This window comes from Podarcis erhardii (genome assembly GCF_964252035.2).
Source record: "Podarcis erhardii genome assembly, chromosome: 2".
Lineage (NCBI taxonomy): Eukaryota > Metazoa > Chordata > Lepidosauria > Squamata > Lacertidae > Podarcis > Podarcis erhardii.
In genome coordinates this window covers 111,921,509-111,939,985 of record NC_138498.1, presented here as the reverse complement: position 1 = coordinate 111,939,985, position 18,477 = coordinate 111,921,509, and the positions used below count along the sequence as shown (strand labels likewise).

General features: G+C 45.4%; 1 protein-coding gene across 2 annotated transcripts; it reads right to left on the bottom strand.

Moving 5' to 3' along the window:
* Positions 1-2,173: 2,173 nt before the first annotated feature.
* On the bottom strand, positions 2,174-17,987 carry LOC309337112 (nuclear factor 7, brain-like). Of its 2 annotated transcripts, XM_081853797.1 has the most exons (6): positions 17,833-17,987; positions 9,076-9,765; positions 6,882-6,977; positions 5,574-5,807; positions 3,814-3,836; positions 2,174-3,105 (listed from the first exon to the last, which is right to left on the bottom strand). In XM_081853797.1, the coding sequence occupies exons 2-6, from the start codon at positions 9,481-9,483 to the stop codon at positions 2,868-2,870; spliced, it is 999 nt and encodes a 332-aa protein (XP_081709923.1). In that variant the 5' UTR covers positions 9,484-9,765; positions 17,833-17,987; the 3' UTR covers positions 2,174-2,867. The 2 variants fall into 2 exon arrangements, with proteins under 2 accessions (XP_081709923.1, XP_081709924.1); XM_081853798.1 differs by lacking the exon at positions 17,833-17,987 and having other exon boundaries at positions 9,076-9,779.
* Between the last annotated feature and the right edge of the window lie 490 nt (positions 17,988-18,477).

Here is an 18,477-nt window from a genome sequence, read left to right as displayed (position 1 = left end):
TCGATACCAAGGTGTTCTAGTTTAGTCCATAGTTTGTTGCGGTCAACCGAATCAAAGGCACTTTTTAAATCCACAAATGCCACAAAGAGTTTTCGTTTATTTCTCATGACGTATTTATCCACTAGATGACTTAACACTAGACACTGGTCAAGAGTTGACGAGCCTGCCTTAAAACCAGCCTGCTCTTTACCAGGTAGACCTTTTGTCAGCATCCATTCTTCCAATTTAATCAGCAGAGATTTGGCATAGATTTTACTTATGCATGGTAACAAACTTATAGGCCTGTAATTCTCTTGGCACTTCCTATCACCTTTTTTAAAGATCGGTACCACTATTGAGTTGTTCCACGACTTAGGTACAAGGGCTGAGTGATAGATAGAATTAAAAAGCGGCACAAGTTTGATGGCCCACCATTCTACATCTAATCTCAACAGGTCTATTGGGATGCCATCCATTCCCGGTGATTTCCCTTGCTTAAACGAAAGAATTATCCTTTTCATTTCTTCAACAGTAGTTTGAAATTGTGTGGTTTTTGCCAGAGAAGATTTAAAATTTTCCTTTTTATAAACTTGGTGGTCATAAAAAACAGCAGTAAAATGTGAAATCCAAGCATCATTGCTTATATTAGGGAAATCAGTGATATCTCTTATTGAAAGAAGTGACTAGAAAGTTTTGGTATCTTTAATTTCTAATGCAGTAACAATTTTAGCCCATTTGGCTAGTGCGAACTCAGATTTTTTTTCCAGGAGCATGTTCTTAAAAGCATTTTTCCTTTCAAAATAAGTCTTCCAGAGACCTTGAGAGTTGGTAATATAGGCTTCTTTTAGACAAGTTCTAAGTTCTTTCTTATAGTTAATACAATCTTTATCAAACCAGTTATACTTATTTAAAGGTTTGTTGCTGAACTGGGTGTCTAAAAAGGAAGCAAATAATTCCTGGATAGTCTTATAATAACAATCATTGAGCCAGTGTGGTGTAGGAGTTATGAGCGGTAGTCTCGTAATCTGGGGGGCCGGGTTCGAGTCTCCACTCCTCCACATGCAGCTGCTGGGTGACCTTGGGCCAGTCACACTTCTTTGAAGTCTCTCAGCCCCACTCACCTCACAGAGTGTTTGTTGGGGGGGAGGAAGGGAAAGGAGATTGTCAGCCGCTTTGAGACTCCTTCGGGTAGTGATAAAGTGGGATATCAAATCCAAACGCTTCTCTTCTTCATCTTCTAGGGTTTGGCCCCCAGTATCAGCTTTCTACGTTTCTTTGTGAGTGCTAATCTTATGCTACTTGATGTACCTGTTAGGACCATTCTACATTTTTTGCCTCTTTCAATACCAATGGACTATATTGTCTAATTTTGTTCATGCAACAGTGGTAGACGTTTATTTTCTGTGTTTACATTACATATTCTCTGTTTAAGAATTGCTACGCTTCGAGCTTCTATTACTGCATGATTACAGGATCGGTACTATTGAAAGGCTTGTTTGCCTCTATGATATTGACTGACTGCCTTCTCTAATTTTGTTCATACAATATTGATTTTTTTAGCATATTATTAGCCATGTGTTGCCTGTTATTGCTTAAGTTACACTTGTGTTTCCTGGCAGCTGGCGTTCAGAGGCGTACTGCCTCCAGCACTGAAGGAAAAACACAGTTGTTGTTACCTGTAGCCATTGATAGCCTTCTTCTCCCAATGAGTCCACCTAATCTTCTTTTAAAGGCATCCGCATGGGTGGCCCATCAGGAACTCTGTTAGTTTAACTACATGCTGTGCAGTGCTATTTTTTTCTAGAAAAAGAGGTGCCGCAACTCACCACGAACACCTCCCTCGTTCTCTAAGAATGGTAATGGCGCCCACCTGAGAGGTGTCGGGACTGAGTTCCTGTGAGTTCCCCCTGGGGGAAAAGAAAGCCCTGGTGCTTTCTTTTGTCTATCCCAAATCCATTTGTATACAGTAGTGCTTAATACTGAAAATTAAATCACTATAAACAGTTTACAGCAGCGGTATCAGCAGGGTTACATGTGTGTGTGTTAGGCCCTAGTTTGGGGATCGAAATTGGTTTGTGCACTTTAAATAACAGCCCTGTGGTGTGTGCGCCAAGGTGGAAAGCCCCGAGAAACAGCCTGTGGTCTTTTTTTTCTTTTTGCAAGGGAATATATGGACATATAACCAGACCAAGAATGAGAGTTCAAAAGTTTTATTTTCTGGTACAGTGGGTGAAGAGAGATACCAAAGGAAGATAAAAGACTGTTTATGTACGCAACAACAGCGGCAAGAATTCTCTTAGCCCCAAAATGGAAACAACAAGTACTGCCAACAAAAGAAGAGTGGCAGATGATGGACTTTGTGGAATTGGCGAAGCCGACAGGAAGAATCCGAAACCAGCAAGATCAAGTATTCCAAAAGGACGGGAGTAAATTTATACGATATCTGAAAGATTACTGTAAGCAATTAACATCTCTAGCAGGGTTGTCTGAAGACTCGTAGTGAAGAATTTTCTCCCTTTTTATTTTAACATAAATTTCAGTGACTTTTGTAATGAGCTAATCAGAACTGGAAAATGTATAAAATGCAGTGATATAAAGGTTTACTTTGAAAGCTGTGAGCTGGGAGGGAAGGAAGTCTGTAGGCTCAAAAGAGCCAGAGAGGTAAAGTGGATAGCAATGATGTGATTATATATTATTAAATGGAAGACTAATAAAAATTATATTTAAAAACCACACAAAAGTCTTTCCCCCTCTAAATACACAGCTGGGACACCCTCTCCCTTATGCTGCCCTATGCAGTATGGTACAGCTCCCTCCCTCTGAGTATAATGCGTAAAGGCAGAGTGAGAAAACTTACACTCTGTACAATGTGAGAATGCAGAGTGAGATCAGTTCTCTTCCATGGGTTCGAAACCTTGCAACAGTTTTCCCCAAGCTTCAAAATCCAATGCCACTTTGAATTTCTTGAGAGATGGAAACACTGGCACCACATTTTTCTCATTATCTCTAGAATGTTCCTCCTTCTCTTCACTACTTTCACCCTGTTCTTCATCAGCCTTCTGATCTTCCTCTTCAGCTGCATTCTTGTCATCTTTGTTTTCCTCCTCCTCTATTGAGTCTTTGGCTCTGAGAAAACAAGAAGCGCCTGTTTACTGGGAAAAGATGATCAGCCCCACTGCCCCTGCTTTTTGCTCCTAACAGGATGTTGCCCCCCGCCCCAAAAATGAGGCCAGGCTGATCTGTGGCAAGTCCTACAACTGGTGGGAGAGGCCACTAACTTTCAAAGAGAAAAAACATTTTTCAACTAAGCCAGAGCAACCTGGATGATCAACGTTTGTGGCTTGACAGGTGTTCCATCAGAATAAATTTGAAAGGAGGCTTTCGGCCACGTGGAAGGTACTTGACATTATGTTAGAGCTATGTTAAGTGCTGCATGGAGCCGCCATTTTAATTTCATGCCCACCCGATTGTGGAAAAGCAATGATTCCGCACCATAGACTATGTAGATGGGAGAGTAATGTGAATGCAGGAAAATGGTCTTTTTAAAAAACTGAGCTGCGTTCAGTTGGGGATGAGGACTAAGGGGCCAAACCAGAGGTGGGAAACCTCAGCCCTGGAGGTCATTTTGCATTTATTGCTGCCCTGTCTGATTTTGCCTCTGGCTCTTGCCTGTCACTGGGATGTGGCCACAGACGGTTGCCCCAAAATGAATGTTGCTCTTGGGCTGAAAAAGCCACACACCCACACCTGCCACTAGGTGAAACCAAGGACGCAAGGAATGTCAAAGAAGGGAACCACAGAGGTGCCACACAAGAATGAATTCCAGACACTTACTGCTGCATCAGCTCCTGGAAGTCCTACATGAAAGATAAACAAGTTTAGTGCATTGATTTACAGCGTCTTCACAGTCAATTTGAAAGAATGACTAGAAAGGGCTTCCTCTCGCTTCAGATGTCATCTGGGAGCAGCCGTTGGATCAGAATGCCACAGCAGGAGACATTGGAAGATTTGCTGGAAGCCCAGCTCCACCCGGAACCTCCTGCCCCGGAACTGCGCCAGCTGGTCATTATAGGAACAACCGTTTGGAAATAGGCATCTGCGTTTTGCTTTTTATTCTCCTCTTCCCTCCCTATCCCTTTTTCCTTGTGTGTTGTGGGTAGGCACTCTTTTGTTTTGACTATGTAAACTCCTCTGGGAGCCTTCTTGGCTGAAGAGCAGGGTACAAGTGCTCTAAAGAAAATAATTAAGAAATAAATGTGGCAGCCAGGTCACCACCACCACCATAAAATATGGCTATTGTTATCATTTCCTCAAACAACATCTAACTGGCAGAAAAGGGTAAACTGAAAATAGTAAAAAGAGACCCTAGTTTTGGCAAGGAACTCCTCATGGTTTGGCAAGAAGTGATCCAGGGTTTGGCGACATCCTGTTTGGGTTGCTCTAGTCAAGTGCCTCATACCGGGCATGCCCTTAAAGGTGTTCTGGAAACAACTGGAATGTGATGCCAAGCATGTCTGCTGGATTCGGATGGTATAAGCACCTCATTCTCTTGCCTTCTCTGGCTACCATTCGGTTTCTGGACTCAGTTCAAAGGGTTGATTTTTGACCTCCATGATCTGGGACTCCTGTACTTCTATCTAATCTCAGTGTGTGGGCCTCATCGACCCTCCAAGAGGTTTCCTTCTGCCTCCCCACCCCCCGCTTTGCTCTCAAAGAGCCAAACAATTTTGGCACTAGCAAACAGATAGGCACAAGGAAGAATTCAACATTGCACTAAGGCGACAGTTCCATCAGCGCAAGCATTTTAGCGTGACAGATGAACGATCTGCCCTCCCCTTCTCCCATGTGCTATTCTGGGGTTCCCCCTAACCACCCAAGTCATTTTTAGAGGGCGCATGGGAGAAAGCCCTCTTGCACCAGCAAGAGTCCTTATCTGAGCTTCCAGGTAAAGGTAAAGGGACCCCCGACCATTAGGTCCAGTCGTGGCCAACTCTGGGGTTGCGGTGCTCCTCTCGCTTTACTGGCTGAGGGAGCCGGCGTAAAGCTTCTGGGTCATGTGGCCAGCATGACTAAGCTGCTTCTGGCGAACCAGAGCAGCGCATGGAAACGCCGTTTACCTTCCTGTCGGAGTGGTATCTATTTATCTACTTGCACTTTGATGTGTTTTTGAACTGCTAGGTTGGCAGGAGCAGGGACCGAGCAACGGGAGCTCACCCCATTGTGGGGATTCGAACCACCAGCCTTCTGATCGGCAAGTCCTAGGCTCTGTGGTTTAACCCACAGCGCCACCCGTGTCCCGGGCTTCCAGGAGTGGGACTCATTCATTGAATCCCACCCACAGTGCTGTTGTGGATGGAGCCCAACACCCGAGTTGGAAGAGTTGTTAAGAGTCTCCTATGCCTCTCACAAAGCAGTTTAACAATCAACCTCTCTTCCCAATGAATTCTGGGAAGTGCAGCCATATTAAACCAGATCTAGTCTAGCTATATTGAACCTTGTTATTTGGCCAAGAACTTTCAGTCCTACATCACCACACACATCCACTGGACCGCATGGTGTTTTGCAGGTATGCCTCTGATCGGAGCTGGTCTCACCTTCAGAAAGGCCACATGGTCTGTACTTTCTAACGCTGCTTTAACCTTGTTAATAATCTCAGTCAGGGAAGAAATGTCATTTTTCTGGCATGAAAAGGCATCTTGCATTTCCTCCCAGTTCTTCTTCTTCTTCTCCTGGACTGTCTTCCTAATAGCCTTCTCCTTCTCATCCAAGATCTGGTGAAGGGATTCAAATCCTGTGGAAATGTGATTTATGATATCTTCGGTACAACTCTGCAAGTGGTGGGGAGAAACACACACACACAAACGAATTAATTTCATTTTTAGTGTTAGCGAGAAACAAAGCAGATACGCATTCAAGGCAACAAAAATCAAACATAACGAAAGGGTGATTTGTCCCATCAAGAAGATTTTGAATTAGAAAAGTTCCTATGGAAAGTAATAATAATAATGATGATGATGATAATAATTAATTTATACCCCGCCCATCTGGTGGTATTACTCAGGAGAACTTGTGCCTGGATATTATGAAACATAAAAATGGAAATTTAACCTTCATAGCCTGAGATCAGGGCACCTTGTGATTATCAGGGACAGGGCCTTTTCAGTGGTGGTGCCCTGGCTTTGACACACTTCCCCACAAAAGCTTGCCTGGTCCTGGCACCTAGAGTCCAGTGTCTTTCCAGTGCCAGATGAAGACCTTTTTAAAAATTTCCCAGGCCAAGCTTATGTTGATTTGCTTTACCTGCATGCTTTCAATACCATTTTTAGGTTGTCTTCACAGATTTCAGGTTTGTTTGTTTTTGGCTTATTTCCGAACACAATTCAAAGTGTTGGTGCTGACCTTTAAGGCCCCAAAAGGCCTTGGCCCAGTATACCTGAAGGAGCGTCTCCACCCCCATCGTTCAGCCTGGACACTGAGGTCCAGCTCCGAGGGCCTTCTGACGGTTCCCTCATTGCGAGAAGTGATATTACAGGGAAGCAGGCAGGGGGCCTTCTCGGTGGTGGCGCCCACCCTGTGGAATGCCCTCCCGTCAGATGTCAAGGAAATAAACAACTATCTGACTTTTAGAAGATATCTGAAGGCAGCCCTGTTTAGGGAAGCTTATAATGTTTGATGTTTTATTGTGTTTTTAATACTGTGTTGGGAGCCGCGCAGAGTGGGCAGGGTATAAATAAATAAACAATTGTAATGCATTAGTTGTTCTATCATGCATTTTTTACTTTACTGTAGGCAACAGTGGATTTCAAGGACGGGCTATAAACAAGGACGTTAATGCATGCTCTTTAAACCACAAAAAGTGTGGGGAAGCGGAGTCCCACAATCCCTTACTGCTTTTCCTTTACCTTTAGCTCTCCAATTGCCTCCTTCTGGTGTATTTTCTCCTCTTTGGCCTCCTTTAGACGCTCCTGCAGAGGCTTTAGGTATGGCTTCAGCTCCATCTGTGCAGCAGAGAAATCAACAGAGGTTAAGAAGGAAGGAAGGCTTATGTGCCAAGGTGGAACTGCCCTCCCCTCCCCGCTGCTTAGCTCCGCCAGGTGGAGCAAAGGCTAGGACCACCTTAGCTGCATAGGGCATGATGGAGACCAGGGAGAATGAAGGTATAATCAGTGCTTTCCCCCCCTTGAAAAATGTTTAGGGTTACTCTCATTTTGACTCAAGAAAATCATCATTTTATAGTTCAAATCAGGGAAAAATAACTAAAGCAAATGGACAAAAGTACAAAGATTCACAAACTGTTTAGAGGTATGCGTACCCCTGCGTCCCCCCCAGGAAAAAAAAACCGCTGGATACAAACAAGAAACAATATGTACAAAACAAAGGAACACAAATCTAAAATAAATATCACACACAGGAATAATAAAGGACACAGAACTTCACTTGCAGAAATATAAATTATTAAATGTATTAATATGAATGGAATTAAAAACGTTGTAGCTGTTGCATTGTTGCAGGTTTTCCCCCAGTCAATGAGGCAGACACGGGTTCTTTGAGGAAAGTCTTGGAAAGTCTTGCTTTATTAAGCTGTGCAACTGGCTTCAGCGAGATAACTCTCAAAGGCTGGGCCCTGAACTCAGATTGGAGCTGCTTTTGATACCATGTCACAAACAAACCTCCATGGCACCAGAGCATGTGCAGAGTGTGGTCACACAATTTTGCAAGCAAGCAGACAACAGTCTCCTTTCCCTTTCTGCTGACTTCTGCAATTTCTGATGAGGCAAGAAGGCGTTGTCTTGTGGCTTCAGCCTGCAGATGTTCAGACTGCTTTTTGGTGTCAAGGACTGCTGAGGCAAGCAGATTTTCTTCAGTCCTCAGTTCCTAATTACTGCACTATTCTGGTAACTTGAGTTAGCCCAACCCTGGTGACTCACCCACCATGAGTTGGGGTGGCTCTTACAATATCTTCTGCTGTTCTTAGAGAAGTAAAGGTAAAGGACCCCTGACCATTAGGTCCAGTCGTGACTGACTCTGCGGTTGTGGCACTCATCTCACCTTATTGGCCGAGGGAGCCGGCGTACAGCTTCCGGGTCATGTGGCCAGCATGACTAAGCCGCTTCTGGTGAACCAGAGCACCACACAGAAATGCCGTTTACCTTCCCGCCAGAGCGGTACCTATTTATCTACTTGCACTTTGACATGCTTTTGAACTGCTAGGTTGGCAGGAGCAGGAACCGAGCAACGGGAGCTCACCCCATCGCGGGGATTTGAACCGCCGACCTTCTGATCAGCAAGTCCTAGGCTCTGTGGTTTAACCCACAGCGCCACCCGCATCCCTCTTCTTAGAGCAGGGTTACTTAATTCTTCCCTCAGTATAAAGGATTATGATTAAGACTGAAATGAAGCAGAATTACAGTGGACGCTCAGGTTGTGAACGTGATCCGTGTGGGATGCATGTTTGCAACGTGCAGCGGCGCTTCTGCGCATGCGCGGGTTGCAACCCAGTGCTTCTGGGCATGCGCAAAGCGCGATTTAGCCCTCCTGTGCATGCGCGACTGCCGAAACCTGGAAGTAACCTGTTCCAGTATGAAAAAATGCAGCCTGAAGCATCTTTAACCTGTGCTATGACTGTAAATAAAACTATCATTCCTTGAAATCTAGTGGGGGGGGGGTCCATGTAAAATGTGTAATTGGCTTTTTGATTGATTGATATTTTAATTGTAATTTGGTATTGATAAAATGTGGCTTATATTGGATTTTTATAATAAAAATTATTTTATATGTACTTTTTATATGTACCTTTTTTTTATATAAAAAAGGACTACCCTAACACGATCCAGTTAAGCAGCAGTGAAGCTGTCGCAGCTCTGAAGCAGCGCAAAAACTACGTTTTCAAAGCCTGTTAGACTCCTTAGCAGACCTGCGCGGTTGTGAATTCCTGGTCTGATTTTTCTGAGCCAACATCCCTTGCAAATCACTTTGCCTGCCTGGGCTGAACGAGGTCAAACCGAGCCTGTGGTTTTGTAAGGCTGTCCTCACATTATGATCACCCACCGCTCCCCGCAGCCCACCCAACCCCAAAGCAGAAATCTTGCCACTGACCTGCGCGCATTTCACAGCATCTTTGGTCGGCAGGAACTCGTGGCCCCGATGCGCGGGCTGATCCCGGCAGATCACGCAGATGGGGACGCGATCCTGGCGACAGAAGAGCTTGAGCGGCTCCTCGTGCTCCTCGCAGGAGCCAGCTGAGCTGGCCCTTGCCTGGGGCTCCTCATCCAGCTGCAGCTTGCGCGCTTTTTCCGCGAGGTTGTGCAGAACCCTGTGGCGCCTGACCTCCCGCAGTTTGAAAGGGTAGCGGCACTCCGGGCAAATCCCTCTGCCCCAGCCATCGCGGGCGCAGCTCTTCAGGCAATCCAGGCAGAAGTTGTGGCCGCAATCCAGTACGTGGGGATCGCGGAAGAGGGAGAGGCAGACGGAGCACACCAGATCGTCCACCAGGCTGGAAGCCATGATCCCAGGGGCGGCAGGAACGTCGCCTGCGAGCGCGCTGGTCCTAAGGCACTTTTGCGCAAGGCGCCGCTTGAGGAAAAGGGCGCAGAGCGATTCTGCTTTCAGGTTCACTTCTGCATTGCTGGAAAGGGTGGAGCCGTCAAAGAAATCAGATTCACGGGGGTCATCATTTTCTTCATCCCTTCCTCAAGCTGCTCACAGTTGTGCCTCATTCAGCTGCACTCTCCACACCCAGTTCCCTTGCACGATCTTTTTGGAGATTCATGTCTCCAAAGAGGTCTCCTATCAGTAGAGAACTGGAACCCATTATTGGCATTAGAAAACAACGCCTAGCCCCCTTCATGGTTCAGAGACACTTGGATCCTCTAGGTATTTCGAAGCACAGGTGAAGAAATAACATGCGGTTGTTTGAGCCCAATCCATCTTTCCAATGGACCAATATAACTGTTCTTGCTGATCTAACATTTGGACCTTTCCTATTCAAAGAATCTCTGGCATTTTTATCCTTTGTGCTATGTCAATCCTGTTAACGTTTTTAGATTTTTACAGTGTTCTTTAATATAGTCTATAAAGTTACGCCGTTCTCTATTAAATTTGTTATCCTCTCGGTGCCTGGTCTTCCAATGAAGGACAGTAATCTGGATAAATGCAGTTAGACGCAGTTTAAAAAGAAAGATACATTTTGGAAGCCAAAGGAGGGGTGGTGGGAACCACATAAAGGTACTGATATGGACTATGGTTTAATGTAATCTCTCTCTCTCTCTCTCTCTCTGTGTGTGTGTGTGTGTAAAAAAACGTGTTTTTTTTCTTTTTGAAACTTGGGGCGGGGAGGGGGAAATCTTTTTTTTAAAAAAATATTTATTTATTTATTTATTTATTTATACAACAAGAAGAAAAAAACACACAAAAAACACAAATACTAAATTACACACAAATTACAAAAATAACCATAGCCACATAATTTTCTTGGCAAACAATAAAACATCTATTGGTCTTAACACTAAAGACCCAACTTCCCGTCTATTCCATATTTCAAATTCATGTTACTTACTGCCACTACACATTTTTTTCATAATTAAACTTATTCTCAATAAATCTAATTTCTTCTGTCTACCTAGCAACTATTACTGAAGTTCCTCGAATGCTGCAACAGAATTTAAACTACTATATTTATTTTTCAGATATTCTTTGAAGACCTCCCATTTAGAAACAAATTCCTGTTTTGGTTTATTCTTTATCTTTTCTGATAAACCATCTAATTCGGCATATTCTGTCAGCTTTAGGATCCAATCTTGTATAGAGGGTATTTAATTACTCTTCCATTTTGCTGCGATCAAAACTCTTGTTGCCGCCGTCGCATATAAAAAGATACCCTTCCTCTTTTGTGGAATATCCAAATCTGTTATTCGGGGAGGGGGAAATCTTAAGGCAATATCCAGAGCCAGGTTACCACCTCCTCTGCCCCCCAGTGGTTTCCTGATGTAAATCCCTCACACAGGGATTGAAAGCAAATCTTCTATTTTTATTTTTTAATTAAATAAAATTATCCCGATGTTTATTTTTAATTTTTTTATTACATTTAGACATACAACAGGTAACAGTTGCATAAAACGAGAAGTGAAGCAAAAAAACCACAGTATACGCTCAGATAAACGTTTCTGAATATGTTAACAAAGTTGTGCCTATATATCATAATCACTACAGAAATGTTTATTTTTATTTATTCAATTGATCTACAATGACACATGTAAAGTAACATGAATTGTGGATCCTATGATTATACACTAGGTAGATTACAGTAGAAGATGAGGAATAAAATTTAAAAATGGAACCCATGAAGGGAAGGAAGGAGGTCTGAAGGTTCGAAAGAACCCTTAAATTTTATTTTATTTTTGAAAATGTTATGTTTGTTGTGTACAACTTTTATGTAAAACTAATTAAAAAATATATGAAAAAAAGGGAAAGACTTTGGAGGGAGGACTTCTGGGTTCACAAAACACAGTGTTCCCTTCCCCCAGGGCAAAAGTGCTACCTATAGCAGGAAAAAACAAACACATAACAGTGGTACCTCGGGTTACAGGAGCTTCAGGTTACATACTCTTCAGGTTACAGACTCCGCTAACCCAGAAATAGTACCTCGGGTTAAGAACTTTGCTTCAGGATGAGAACAGAAAACGTGGTCCCACAGTGCATCGGCAGCAGGAGGCCCCATTAGCTAAAGTGGTACCTCAGGTTAAGAACAGTTTCAGGTTAAGAATGGACCTCAGGAACAAATTAAGTTCTTAATCTGAGATACCACTGTAATTTTGAAGGCTAATACCTCACCTTCCCATCTAATAATTCCCAAGGTGGCTTACGAGTTCTACAAAGAACTCAGAAGCTCACATTAAAAACAAAACAAAAAAACACCACAAACCCAAGCCAGCAGCCCTCAGTCCTATAATGTCTGACGTTTGGTGTGTTCTCTTATATTCTACTGGAAGCCAGAGTGGCTGGGGCAACCCAGTCAGTTGGTACAATTAATAAATTATTATTATTATTATTAATGTCAGTGTTGTGGGTTCAAGACCCACTTTGGGGAAAGATTCCTACATTGCGGCACAAAACAGGTAGCTGAGCCTGGAGGCAACGCGTCCAGCCTCTGCCTCTTCCCGCCAGAGGAGCCACCCTCCAGCCGCTGCCCACCTCCTCCAGCCCTAAAAAAAGCTCTGGGAAAGGGGGGGGGCACAGGGATTTTTGCACCACGGCGCCGGATATGCTTAAGACGGCCCTGGCTGTAGTCCCCAAACAGCTGGAGGGCTGAGTTTGCCTATGCCTGATGTAAACGGAAGAGGGAGTTGTGTTTGACAAGGTTTTCTGGGAAGAAGGAGCAGGATATAGGGAGAACCCCATGGTTGCTGGCTGGGGGGTGGGGGCTGCACTGAGAGACCCTCAGGGAGCACGGCTGCTCTGGACGAAGCTTGCTGAAGTTATGGGAGAAGCAACACGAGACACTTTTGAGGTGCAATGTTCTCTTGAGGTGAAATGAAGGGATTCAGGTTGCAAATAATCCCTATTTCCTAAAAACACAAAGACTGGTGGAATGGGGCTTGGTGGGCAAAGGCTTGGTGGTCCTAGCTGAATCTGAGGAGGTAAAGGGAGAGAATCTGCCTGCTGAGGGGAGAAGTGAGAAACAGCTTGGGCTGTAAGTCTCTGGTAGGGACTGGCAGGAGGGGAGATTTCCAGGCTAGTTCAGCAAGACACACCTGTGCTTCTATAGCTCAGAAAGAGGTTCATTTGGTATACAGTCGTACCTTGGATCTCATATGCCTTGGTACTCGGATGCTTTGGCTCCAGAACACCACAAACCCACACAATAGGGGGAGGATCTTACCCAGGAATCAGCTCCAGAGCTTCTCCCACCCTACCCACCCTCAGTTAAGCCTTCTTTTGCAGGTTAACCTTTTCTCCACAGGTACACGGGCGCTGCTACGTCAGGGTCGCTGTTGAAGGGTGGGAAAGGAATGCATTGGCAGGTTTGCCTTTCCCGTAGCAAAACGTCACAACTTTGGCGGTATCAGGCCTTGGGCAGAATCCTTTAATCTATCTTTCCTAACTGGGGGTGGGCGTGTAGCGGTGACCCACCCCCCTTCTCTTTGTGGCGGTGATACCAGGGTTCCCCCTTAAAGGGGTTTTGAGGGGAGGTTTTGGCCATACGCCGAGAGGTTGTCATTGTTCTCCCCTGCGATTGCGGTGTAACGAGGGCGGGCTCTCACTGCTTGAACATATGTTCTCCAGAGCCAGCCCATCCCCTCCATACTCTGGATAACCCTAATATTCCCCAGATCCCCGGTGGGGGAGCGGGAGGGATAAACGCCCAATGCCTGAGCCAAGGTCTACCTACATTTGAAACGTAATGAAGTTGTGGCCAATTTTAATCCCTTAGCATGTTGTCTTGAGTCGTTATTCCACACGGGGGCCGCCCAGGGTTTGGGGGACTCCACTTGTCCACGCAATGCTGCCAGCGTTTTCAGCTGTGCACAGTTATTTCCCATATATTCAATAAACGTTTACAATCTTCTCTAAACATATGTTCTTCTTGTTCTCTTATTCTATACGTTGAATCTGCAAGCTGCACATATTCTGCAACTTAAGTTGTCATTCTTTAGTTGGGACTTCGCTCGTTTTCCATTTTGGGGCTAACGAAACATGGGCCGCAGTAGCGGCATACATAAAATAACATTTTTTTGACACCTGGGAATTTCAGTCTGAATTATCGCCAACAGAAAGGACTCTATTTTTTTGGGGGGGGGGTAGTACTTTAAAGCATTTTCCCCCAAATCATTATGGATCATTTCCCAATAAACACCTTTTTGTTTATTTTTTGCTCCGGAGCGTGTCCTGAGAAAACCTGCTCTTTAAAGTTGAATAGGAGCAAACGGCAATTGAGGTTTTCCATTGATTGCTGTTTGCTCTGGTTGAGCTTTAAAGAGAATGTCTTTGTGGAGAAAGTTCCGGAGCAAAAAAGGGGTTCTACAGAGTCTCACCAAGCCTGCATGGAGTTTGGTCTTACCCTCAACCGGACGGAGACCAATTAATCATGTTATTATTTGTCCCCTGCCCATCGAACTGGCTTGCCCCCGCAACTTTGGGTGGCTTCCAACAGACATAAAAACACAACAAACGTCAAACATTGAAAACCTCCCTATTCAGTGCTGCCTTCAGATGTCTTCTGAAAGTTATAATCCACACTAATGGATAGTGTTTGAAGAGATGTGTTTTCTCTGGGCCTTGTTTTCCCCTCCCCTCAGTCACTGCTTCCCTGCCCTCTGATAGTTCTGGAAACCTGAGATCCTTTGTGGGCATGTTGGCAGGCAAAACAGACAAGGTTTCATTCCTGTTTCTGAAGAATACATTCATTTATTTTTGATGTACCAATTTGATTTAGTCCCTAAATTCATCCCAGCTATTTTCTTCTCTTGCTGTGCTGCTGCTAAGCTCTTTGCTGCTCCCATGAGTGGGAAAATCCTGAAGAGACTTTCCGGCCTCAGGACTTCATTGCTGCTCTTTCTGGTCTGAAAATAAGCCAGTTTTAGAAAGAGAGGAAGTTTCTCTCCCTGCCCTCCAGGTTAGCAGAGTTGGGAAATTCTGAGAGGCTCTGATATTCCGCTGACTTCAGACAAAACTGCAGCCATGTCAGACTGGGGAGATATGAGAGGGAAGCTTGCCTATGGGGTTCCTCTAGCTATTTACCAGAAACCCTTTTCTCTGCGATAGTTTAGACGAGGTTCCATTACGCACCAAGGGGAGCATCATATCAAGACGGCTTCTTTCTGGCAAAGCCACCCAAATACGGCATTGCAGGTATGAGGCGTGATTGTGTCGCTCTTTATTCCTCCACAGTATTTTGCCCCATCTTGGGGTGGCTTTTCGGACCTGCAGGAGACAGGAAGGGACATCAGGGTTCAAGGCTGTGGCATCCCTTTCTAACAAAGAAGCGTTCTCTCTTCCAGTTTTGTCTTCCCTCCTACCATTGGAGGCAGCCAATGTGCTGCCCTGCAGATGTAGTTGGACTCCAACTCCCATCAGCTCCAGTCATCATGGCCAATGGTTGTGGGGGGGCATGGGGATTGTAGTCAGCCATCATTTGGATGGCACCATGTTGGCCAGGCATAGACAAACCTGGCCCTCCAGATGTTTTGAGACTACAACTCCCATCATCCCCGAACACTGGTCCTGTTAGCTAGGGATGATGGGAGTTGTAGTCCCAAAACATCTGGCAGGCCGAGTTTGCCTATGCCTGATGTTGGCTATCCCTGCTTCAACTTCTCCCTCCCTGGTGAAGTTGGTCACACAGTCTGAATCAGTGCACCACTGAGAGCTTCCATTGAACGCTCAGACAAATTCAGCTCTGAAATCTCAAATATTTCTATTTGAAATAGAAAAAAAACAACAACTCACAGATGCTGAGCAAAACCAGAGCCTGTAATCCACATCCATTTCTTCTCTGGCCATGAAAGGAAGAGTCCGATCCAGTATAGGAGTGTCTCCTTTGTAATTTGCTTCAAGAACTCCTATGTTATAAAGAGATAAGTATTTGTTTGTCTAGCAAGTTTGTCTTTTGTGCTATTATTCTTCCTGAATCCTTTGACCATGAGAGTTTTCTGCCAGCTTGTCTATATAATCACAATCCCCTGTAAGCCTTTGACCCTCCAATTAATATTTTCTCAATCTACTTTCCCATTCAAATTCTCTAGCGCAGCCTGGCAAAAACCAGGGAAGGTTAATAATGTATGTTTGTCATATTTGCATCCCTTAAAGCCCAAATCCAGAATCTACTCATAAGTTTGCATGGTGGTAAAGTATCTTAGGCTGGAATAATGGTTAAGTAACCTAGGCTCGGGACGCGGGTGGCGCTGTGGGTAAAACCTCAGCGCCTAGGACTTGCCGATCGCATGGTCGGCGGTTCGAATCCCCACGGCGGGGTGTGCTTCCGTTGTTCGGTCCCAGCTCCTGCCCACCTAGCAGTTTGAAAGCACCACCGGGTGCAAGTAGATAAATAGGGACCGCTTACCAGCGGGAAGGTAAACGGCGTTCCGTGTGCTGCGCTGGCTCGCCAGATGCAGCTTGTCACGCTGGCCACGTGACCCGGAAGTGTCTGCAGACAGCGCTGGCTCCCGGCCTATAGAGTGAGATGAGCGCACAACCCTAAAGTCTGGCAAGACTGGCCTGAACGGGCAGGGGTACCTTTACCTTTTTATCCTAGGCTCAGAAGCTGTATGCATTTTATCTCAAATGTTCCTTAGAAAAAATCTTTATTTGGCCTTTTCTCTTAAATTCTTGTGTTGTTCTTGGGATCTCTGATTGCTATTTCACTGTCTTGAATAAATCTCTCTCCTGTATTTCAGCGTGGATTATTTAGAACTTGGCTTTGGTACAAACAGTGTCTTATGTCGCTTAGAAAACAATAGCTACCCTGTAAATCTTTCTCCATTCCTTGAATGGAAGCTTTGCGGCAGAGCTTTCCAAACTGCGTATTGTGACACATTAGTGTTTCAGCATCAGGCATCAGAGGGTCCAACCCCCCCCCGTTGGTTGACAGGAATGACCGCACCCTGCATAAAACGGGGGGCAACCTTTGCATGGACGCGCGGCTCCATCAGCATAGGCTTCGTTTTGCCTTCCCTCAGGTGGGATACCTGGAGGTCTCCGCCTACCCCAGTCAGTTGTCCAATCCCACCTGGAGAAGCGTTGCCAAGGAGATCAGGCCAGGTAGGGGAGGGATTACCTGCCCACACAATAGAGGGAGGATCTTACCTGGGAATCCTCACTTGGCTCCAGAGCTTCTCCCACCCTACCCACCCTCAGTTAATGCCTTATTTTGCAGGTTAACTTTTCTTCACAGGTTTTGCAGGTTAACTTTTCTTCACAGGTATGCGGGCGCTGCTACGTTAAGGTTGCTGTCAAAGGGCCGGAAAGGAATTTCCCTGCATTGGCAGGTTTTGCCTTTTCCCGTAGCAAAACGTCACAACTTTGGCGGTATCAGGCCTTGGGCGGAATCCTTTAGTCCATCTTCCTCTTTGTGGCGGCGATACCAGGGTTCCTCGTTAAAGGGGTTTCTGAAGGGAGGCTTTGACCGTACGCCGAAAGGTCATCATTGCTCTCCTCTGCGGCGGCGGCGGCGTAACGGGGGTGGCTATCTCTGCTTGAACATATGTTCTCCAGAGCCGGCCCATCCCCCCCCCCACATTGGATAACCCTGATGCTCCCTAGGTCCCCGGCTGGGGAGGGAGAACGCCCAGTGCCTGAGCCAAGGTCTACCCACATTTGAAATTTAATAAAGTTGTGGCCAATTTAATCCCATAGCACGTTGTCTTGAGTCGTTATTCCACATGACCGGGGGGGGGGGCGCTCGGGATCTGGGGACTCTGCCTGTCCACGCAATGGATAAGACAAGGAATGTTCTTACCAATGCTTTTTATTCCATATTTACAGAGAGAGACTTAGAAATGCAGCCGCTTGGAGTAATGGCCTTGCTCATACCAATAACAAACTTAGTTGGTCTCTAAGGTGCTACTGGAAGGAATTTTTTAATTTTGTTTCGACTACCGCAGACCAACACCTACCTGTTGCTGTAAAGAAGTAAAAGAGGCAGAAAACCTTTCTGCAAAAGGAACTCTGCTGCAGAAAGAAATGAAAACCCAAGAGTAGCTCACATACCAACACCCACATCCCAATTCACTATCTACCACAATTATTTTATAAGCTGCAATCCAACATAAGAAACAAGCCCATCAGACTCAGTAGGGCTTACTTCAGAGTAAGCATGCATCCACCGCACTGTAAGAAATATATGATGGGTTCTTTTACCATTTCCTCCTTGTCTTTGATTACCACTAGCTGAGAATTCCTTGCAAGGCAGTCATCTCGTCTCTCGTCTCAGGATTTAACATTTGTTGAAGACCAGTAGCATGTCTCCCCGTGAAGATGCCACTGTGCAGGGCAGAGTCTGCAAGCGGAATTCGCTGGGCAGGAGAGAATCAGAGACAATATTAATGTTTCTGTTTAAGTCCCCATTTATAGGAATGGGGCGCGCATGCAGAGATCATTGTGGCAAATGCAGCAGCTTTCTAAGATATCCAAGGGGTCCTGCAGACAATAGATACTACCACTATGACCAGTTTCAGCACCACCACCTGAGACCTCTGCTGCACCAGGTCTACGGAGCTCATCATAGCCATCCTCATCTGGCACATGATGAATGCACTGTCTCACTCTGTAAGGTAAAGGTAAAGGACCCTTGGGTGGCTAAGTCCAGTCAAAGGCGACTATGGGGTTGCGGCGCTCATCCGCTTTCAGGCCAAAGGAGCCGGTGTTTGTCCGCAGACAGCTTTCCGGGTCATGTGGCCAGCAGGACTAAACCGCTTCTGGTGCAACGGGACACCAAGACACTCAGCACAGTAGTCAGGTTGTCCCCTCGCCGCTTGAGGCTTAGCAAAGTGATTTGGCTCATCC